Below are 7980 nucleotides of genomic sequence, written 5' to 3'. Positions count from 1 at the left end.
GTTAAACTACAAAGTTTAGCTGCCAGAGCAAGGTATATTTCTGTGTACAAAAGCATTGAGGTGTAGATTTAATATTTTAATTCTTATTTTTTATAAACCCTGTGTTTAGGACAGGACATGAATTATCATATGAAAATCTACCTTGGAGATCTGTTGTCTCCTGGTCAGGCTCATCTCACGTGGTTGTCTCTAATCAAGATGATGGAGAAATCCTGTGACAGCCATCTTTTCTTTAACTCCAGCAGAATGGCAACCACCTGAGTAAAGAATGGTGGCAATCCAAACTGGAATCATGTCCTATGTTTCCTTTACAATTACCCATGTACAGATTTTAAATCACCAATTTCCAGTGTCACTAGCTTTAAATTTTAGCTAGCTTTGTTTTAATTTTAACAGATTTTAAACCATATCTAACCAAATAAACTTAGGAATTTTAAAGTAGAGAGTGTTCACATAAACAATCTCTAAATTGTTTGGTTGTTTTCTTTTTTTCTTTTTTTTAATTTATTTATTTATTTATTAAAGATTTCTGTCTCTTCCCCACCATGATCTTTTTTTAAAAAAAAAAAAAACAAGGTCTTATAGAGTTCAGGCTTGCCTCAAATTCACTTTGTAGCCAAGGATGACCTTGAATTTGAATTTCTGATTTTCCTCCCTCCATCTCCTTAATGCTTCTTATACAGACAAGTCCCTCCACACCATGTTTCTGCAGTGCTAAGGGAACCCAGGACTTCATGCCTGATAGGAAAATGCTCTTTCTACTGAGTCTCAACCAAGCAAATGTCTTAACTCAAAATGCTCAGACCTATCTAAGTGACAGAAAGGGCAGATTCCCAACTCTCAGCCCCAACCCTCCTGAAGCAAACAGAAGGGTGGGGTAGACATTCACTGGAGGACACAGCTACAACCATGCAGAGCGACATGCAGCTACTGGCCAGGAAGAAGGTACCAGCCTGCCCTGCTTCAGATAGCTATGGTTCCAATGAGTATAGCCTGTGTTGAAAGGGTATTAAATATTTTCAGGGCAAAGGGAGGGACAACAGGTCTCTATGTAGACCAGGCTTGCCTTGAACTCACAGAGATTTGCCTGCCTCTGTCTCACAAGTACTATAATTAAAGGCACGTGCCACCATGCCCAACACACACAATCTGGGGCTGAGGATGAGACAGAGAAAGACAAAAAGAAGTGGCTGGTCATGCCTCTATCACCAGTGTGTGTGTGTGTGTGTGTGTGTGTCTGTGTGTGTTTGTAGGACTGAGATAGGAGGATTACTGGAACATTAGTTTCCTGCAACAAATCCACAAAACGATAATTGTCCTTACACAATTCCCAACATCTAGACCTCCCTCCCTCCCACCTGCCCACTTCTTCCTCACAAAGGACCCACATATGGGATCCAGGAACTGAGCTCCCTAGTCCACTCCAGCACCCAAGGTCACCCTTCCTCATGTCATTGGTTAAATCCTATCCTCTGCATTCCCCATGCTCTCCCACACCTGTAACTGACAGAAGCCAGCACTAGATGGAGCAGACACGACAGATGGGAAATGATGAAGATGAGGAGAGCCGTGCAGTGTCTGCTGCTATGGACCACAGTTACCGGGAAGGAGTGACCTATCCCAGAGCCCTTTAGATCCTTACAGACACACCAATCTCTACTCCTAAGTGATTTGGGAAGAAGTCCAGCGTCCATGGAAAATGTTTGAAGATCTGAGTAGGAGAGCAGGGAATTTTCTTCAGTCCTTTCTCTCCACCCTGTCTTCCCTTGAGCCTCAATAAAGACAGTAGAGGCCAGTGACATCATTGCACATTATTGGTGAGAGGGACACTCACCTTGGCATTCAGTACACCTTCTTCCACCAGCTGGATTTTCAGGCCTTCTGGGGACACCAGCACATAGTCCTGTGTCTGTTGTTTCTGTGGCGTTTCCTCAGGTGGCACTAATTCTAACGCTGATAAACTGGACTGGGAAGCTGTTGGGGAGAGGGAGGCTTTATATGTAGTTTCTACAGCTTCAGCAAAGGCCGCTGCAACCTTTGCAGATATGTCCACCAGATAAATCTTTTTCAAGGTGCGCCTGTCTGGTTGGTGTTGGAAGTTGTCTTTGATGGTTGAAACAATGGTGGCCACACACTTGTCTAAGGGAAAGCCAAAGATTCCAGAGCTGATAGCTGGCATGGCTATGGATTGACACTTGACCTCCTCAGCTAAGGTGAGACTTCGTTCCACAGCTCTCTTCAACAGGCTCACGCACTCCTGGGCCTTATTTCCGTCCCATCGAGGCCCTACTGCGTGGATGACATGATGGCAAGGGAGCTTGCCTGGTTTTGAGATAACGGCATTGCCAGTTAGGACCACGCCACCATTTCTCACTATTTTGTCACATTCTGCTTGAAGTTCAGGACCAGCTGCATTTGAAAGAGCGAGGGCCAGACCATCAGTGTGTTTCAGATGCTCGTTTGCCGCATTCACGACCACATCAGCAGGAAACCGAGCCCAGTCTCCCTGCTGTACAATCAGCGTGACTCCAGGGGCTATGTCCTTCTGTAAGAGGCACTTCTGCTCTTTAAGGCTGCCTTTGTCCTTCTCTGCTCCCTCCTGGAGCTCAATGATGCATCCATACAGGCGTTTGATCTCACTTTTGTAATAGGATGCTTTGTCCTGGAAGAAGTGCCTAGCACCAGGCTTATCAATCTGGAACATTTTAATGCAGACTGAATCCAGGATTTCCTTGACCATGTTCATGCACACTAGAACTTTACTCTTGGATCCTGTCAGTAAAATGCCTTTTGGTTTGTCTTCCAGCTTAAAACGTGCCTGCACATTGGCCTTTTTTATCTTTGGCCAGAATAGCTTCCTGTCTGACCGTAAATACTCCATAATCAAGACTGGTTCAATTTCAACCAGTCTTTCAATTTTCATGGTGTTCTCTAAGAATTCAAAAAGTTGGCCGTGGATTTCATTTACTTCTTTCACACAGCCTGCAATGATGACCTCCGCCGGAGTTCCTGAAGTTAATTCATTCTTTATCATGATGCTTGCAGTGGAGGAGTGTCTTTTTTGCAAAGGGTGAATTTTCTTTTTCCATGCATTGCCTCTAAAAATTTCCTTGTCTTCAACTTCAATGATTTTATAACTCAAGGCATCAAGCATTTTCTTCTCTGCTTCTGCCAGGGCTCTGAAAGAACAGGCCGTCAAGAGAAGACTTGTACTGTTCAGCTTATAAGTGGCAAAATTTTCTTGTGCTTCAAAAAGAGTCTTGGAGAATTCCTGACTGTCTACTTGCTGCAGAAACATGAAGACTTCAGAAGGAATTGGGACATCTTTCTGAGCCATGAAATACATTTTTGCATGGATGTCACAATTTACTTTAGACACATCTGTATAAAATCCCTTAAAGCACAGGTGCTGAGTGGCAGCATCGTAATGAATCTCCACCTCTGGGTTCTCTTTCCTTAGATCATCCAGAAAACCACTGTGTTGCAAAAGAAAGTGTTTCCCTGGAGAAATGGCCACGTTCTCCTTCAGACTCTGCTCCTCCTTTCGGACCTTTTCTGTGGTGCTGTCTATTAATTCCTTGATTTTCTGGCCGATGTCTTGGACATCTTCTGATTTTCCGGCTAAGGTGAGACTCTCCTTATCAAACTCAATGAGAACCCTGTCATCTCCTAATTCATGCAGTATGATGTCCCACACTGGTGGATACACTTCAAACACCTTAACTTCATACTTAGTCTTGATGCCACACAGCACCTCGGAGGCGTCTCTCTGCCAGGTCTTGATGCTTGGTCTGTGACTGACTAAGGTGGCAGCAGGTCTGACGGTCACTGTGCCGTTGATGTCAGACCATGTTAGCTCGCAGTGACAGCGTCTCATTTTGTCATTTATTTCCTTTATCAGATGATTATTTTTTTGAAAGAACTTCCACAAAGGAAGGCCCAGTGACTCTTGGAAAGATGCTGGAAGCTTGACCAGCGGCTTCTCATCGCCATACAAGGCTGTGCCCAGAGAAGGATAATAGGGGAAGACAGACAGTGGCATCCTGTTGAAACTGTGCTTCTTGGCCAGAATGGTGTCTAACACTTTAGATACAAAATAAACAGACAAACAAACAAATACATAAATAAATTACAATAATCTTAATGTCATGCATTTCCAAAGACACAAAAAAACAACAACAAAAACTTTTCTAGAGGGCAAAAGTCTCTGCTGTTTGTAGAACTCAAAGGTGCCATTCTCCCGTGCTCAGCTGAAGACTGATGCCAACCACAAGAAGACAGACTCCATTTAGGGCTATGATGACTTTATACCCAAATCGCTCTACACTGAAATCATGCTGATTATATTGGTTTTCTGATGTCACTGATGTATGTGGCACAATAAGAAACAGACACAAATTTGGACACAAGCATGGGGTTGGTGTTTGTATCAGCACAAGGAATGTTTTAAGGGCTGGAGAGATGGCACATCAGCTAAGAGCACTAGGCTGCTCTTCTGAAAGACCCGGGTTCAATTCCCAGCACCCACACAGCAGCTCACAACTGTCTCTAATTCTTGTTCCAGGGGATTCAACACCTTCACACGGATGTACTTGCAGACAATTACCAATGCACATAAAATAAAAATAAATAAATAAATAATGTTTTAATGATCTGGGTTGATTATTCTGCATCCATCCCTTCTTGTATAGTCCCAGAATTTAACTTCCATAGCTAATTTCATTTCTCAGGAGCAGATAGTTGTACCAGAGCTCTGTGTTACTTTTCCAATGACTTGACATGAATTTCCAGTGTTTGCTCTTGACAGTGGCCTTCTCAGGTAGAGATTCTATTACACCCATAGATGGAAGTGAGAAAGCCAAGGCTGGGGAAAGTCAGGGTTCTATAAACCCAGGGAGGTATCTGAGTTAATTGCCAGTTTAAGCCAACCCAGACCCCATGGTCTTGCCCCTATACCAAATCAAAATCATCCTCACAGTCATTGGAGAGTCCAGCCCCAGAGGTCACAATTTAGTAAGGCCTTCCCCATTATATCTCCTGGTCACCACATGTACCAGGAAAGTCACCACAACCCACCCCTGGTCAATGCTCATTTTCTCTCTCTCTTTCTCCAGGACTCACCTCACTTTGTTTTAGCTGTTGGCATGCGTAAGTAATATCAGCATGGAAATTAGAATCAATCCCACAACTTGGATTTAAATAGCACCCATGGGAGAAAAGATGCTAAAACATAATACCCTGGTGAAGGACTCAGTCCTAGGGCAGCTATCAGGCCTGAGGGAAGGAATGTGACCTTCAGAAGCCCAACCTCCCACAGGGCTCCAGATGGGGTGGACAGCCTGAGTGACCTCCAGCTCAGACTCAGCACCCCCTTAGGCCAAGCACTGCTGAGGGACTGTTTCCTTTTCTCCTACAGCATCCTCTGAGGTAACTCCAACACTCCCTCTACAGATGAGAAAACAGAAGGTTTGAGGGCTCACGAAGGTCACCATGCCTGTGACCACCAGTCAGGATTGTAACTCAAGTCTGTCTGACTCAAGAACCACTGATGATGTCATCAACAACAGGACTTCCATCTCCTCCCCAGGTTATGAGAAATCTCCATTATCCCGTCTCAGCACAGGGACAGCACAGGGGGAACAGGAACGCTTTCTAGAACTCTACCCGCTTCTGAGTCCATCTCTCCCTAAACCTGTTGATTAGAGAATCAATGCAGGGACATAAAACACAGATCTATGGCAGTGAGTATGACCTGTCAACATTCCTAGATTGGCGACCTTCAGTCACAGGCCGGACTCGTCAGAGACTCTCCCTTGTCTCTCATGAGCTTGTGCTGCTTCTCCAGAGCCTGCCTTGCTGCCCTCGTTCTGCACCAAATCCAGATGAATGAGAGATTGGTGCCATTTCTGACAGATTAAGGAATGACTGAAATGGCCAGCCATCCAGGTCTTCCTGGGGGGGGGGCAGGCCAAGACACATTACCTTTGCTGTCTGAAAACTCAACCAGCGCCGAGCTCTCTTCTGGGAAACACTCGACCTGGGTGACTCTTCCGCCCCCGTTGAAAGGGTTTTCGAAGTAGAGCTGTAGCTGGTAGTCATCTACCCCAGGAGGCAGGTTTTCCACCCTAACTACTTTTGTTGTTTCCAGAAGTCTCGGGGCAAGTTGCAGCTGTTGGTTCCAATGGTGACCGATACAATCGCTAATAAATTTTTTGGTATCTACAATACAAAAACAAAATGAGAAAAAAAAAATTTTTTTGGTTTTTCGAGACAGGGTTTCTCTGTGGCTTTGGAGCCTGTCCTGGCACTAGCTCTTGTAGACCAGGCTGGCCTCAAACTCACAGAGATCCGCCTGCCTCTGCCTCCCGAGTGCTGGGATTAAAGGCGTGCGCCACCACCGCCCGGCAACTGAGAAAAATTTGATGACATCTCTATATTGTATGAAAGAAATGTCTTTGCTAAAAACCCAGATGGGGGAACTAGCTAATTGTATTTTCTGCTACTGAGCTGTCTTTTGCCATGGCTAACCCTCTTGAATGCACTCCTCACAATGACACCCCTCTCCTTATTTTCTCAAGACCCTTGATGCCCACTATGGAAGGAGGTAGGAGCCCACATCCACAGCCAGGCTACTGGCTTCAAACACACATCCAAGTAGCACTTTCAGTTTTATTTTTTTGTTTCCATGAAAAACTACTCACGAATCAGGTGTTGGTGATCATGCCTTTAACCCCAGCACTTCAGAGGCAGAGACAAGCAATCTCTGTGAGTTTAAGGGCAACCTGGTCTACAGAGCTAGTTTCAGTACTGCCAAGGATACACAAAAAAAACTCTGTCTCAAAAAACTGAAACCAAAAAAGAAAAAGCCAACAACAACGAAAACCATGTTTCTGAAGTTCCTGTTGTACTTGTATATACAACTGCCTTTATCTACAATGCCTGCATCTGCAATGCCTGCGTCTGAAATGCCCAGTTTGCAATATTCATCTCCAATATTGGAGACAGAGGTATTTTTGTATTATTGTGATGATAAGTATCAATGAAACCAGGCTACTAAAATAGGTCTATGTCTACAGCCCTCCCTCCTCTATTTTTTCAGTTGGTCCTATTTATCTTCAGGACTCAGCCTAATTATCCCTTCTAAATTATCAGCTTAAGTGATAGGTCTGTCCTGTGCCAATCATTGTGCTGGGATCTGAGAGATTCCTTGCTCGTGTATCACTGGGAAGATATGGGTATTGAGCACAGTTGAATTGCCTTTTGGAGCTCCAATCAGGACCAGATGAAATGGGGACTGAGACTCAGAGCGCATAAGGACTATATATGTCTCTAATTTGAACACTAAAGCAGGGGTTGCCAAACAGATAAGAGGAGGGAGCAGTGCCAGTATGAACAAGCCTGGTGTCCTGTGGAGATGGTCAGGTGACACTGCTGGAGGACACACTCAGGAGGGGACAACTATGCACGGTCCTGTCTCCCACCCCTCTCAGGTTACTACACCTGGGAGACAGACTCTCTTTCTTCTCCATTATTCATTGACACACACGCCTCCCTCCTCCTACCAGACTGAGTTCCTCTAGAGAGGGAGCAATAACTTTAGTCATCTTTATGCCTCAGCCCATAGACCAGTGCCTGGCCCACAACAGTGGCCATAGTTTAGAAGGAAACTGTCCTGAGGCCCATGTGTTAAAGTCTTAGTCCTCACCCAAGTGCTTTGGGAAGTAGTGGATCCTTTAACAAGTGAGGCCTGTGGGAAATGTCCCAGTCATTGATGGGGGAGGTAGGGGACAAGATGACCCTGGCTTCTCTCTCTCTCTCTTTATCTCTGTCTGTCTGTCTCTCTCTGTGTCTCTGTCTATCTGTCTTTGTCTCTCTCTGTCTCTCTCTGTCTCTCTCTGTCTCTCTCTGTCTCTGTCTCTCTCTCTCTCTCTCTCTCTCTCTCTCTCTCTCTCTCTCTCTCTCTGTCTCTCTCTCTCTCTC

General features: G+C 44.9%; 1 protein-coding gene across 1 annotated transcript in view; it reads right to left on the bottom strand.

Moving 5' to 3' along the window:
• LOC126488731 (protein mono-ADP-ribosyltransferase PARP14-like) overlaps positions 1–7980 on the bottom strand; it is a 29197-nt gene that overhangs the window by 14604 nt on the left and 6613 nt on the right. The window contains exons 4-5 of the mRNA XM_050122392.1: positions 5983–6219; positions 1835–4083 (exon numbers count right to left, since the gene is read on the bottom strand). Coding sequence (XP_049978349.1) covers positions 1835–4083; positions 5983–6219 — 2486 coding nt within the window. The remainder of the gene's footprint in view (positions 1–1834; positions 4084–5982; positions 6220–7980) is intronic.

This window comes from Alexandromys fortis, unplaced genomic scaffold, assembly GCF_014885135.2.
Source record: "Alexandromys fortis isolate MF-2015 unplaced genomic scaffold, M_Fortis_MF-2015_v1.1 scaffold_187, whole genome shotgun sequence".
Lineage (NCBI taxonomy): Eukaryota > Metazoa > Chordata > Mammalia > Rodentia > Cricetidae > Alexandromys > Alexandromys fortis.
The sequence above is the reverse complement of the archived record's forward strand: the minus strand, read 5'-3'. Positions and strand labels throughout refer to the sequence as shown.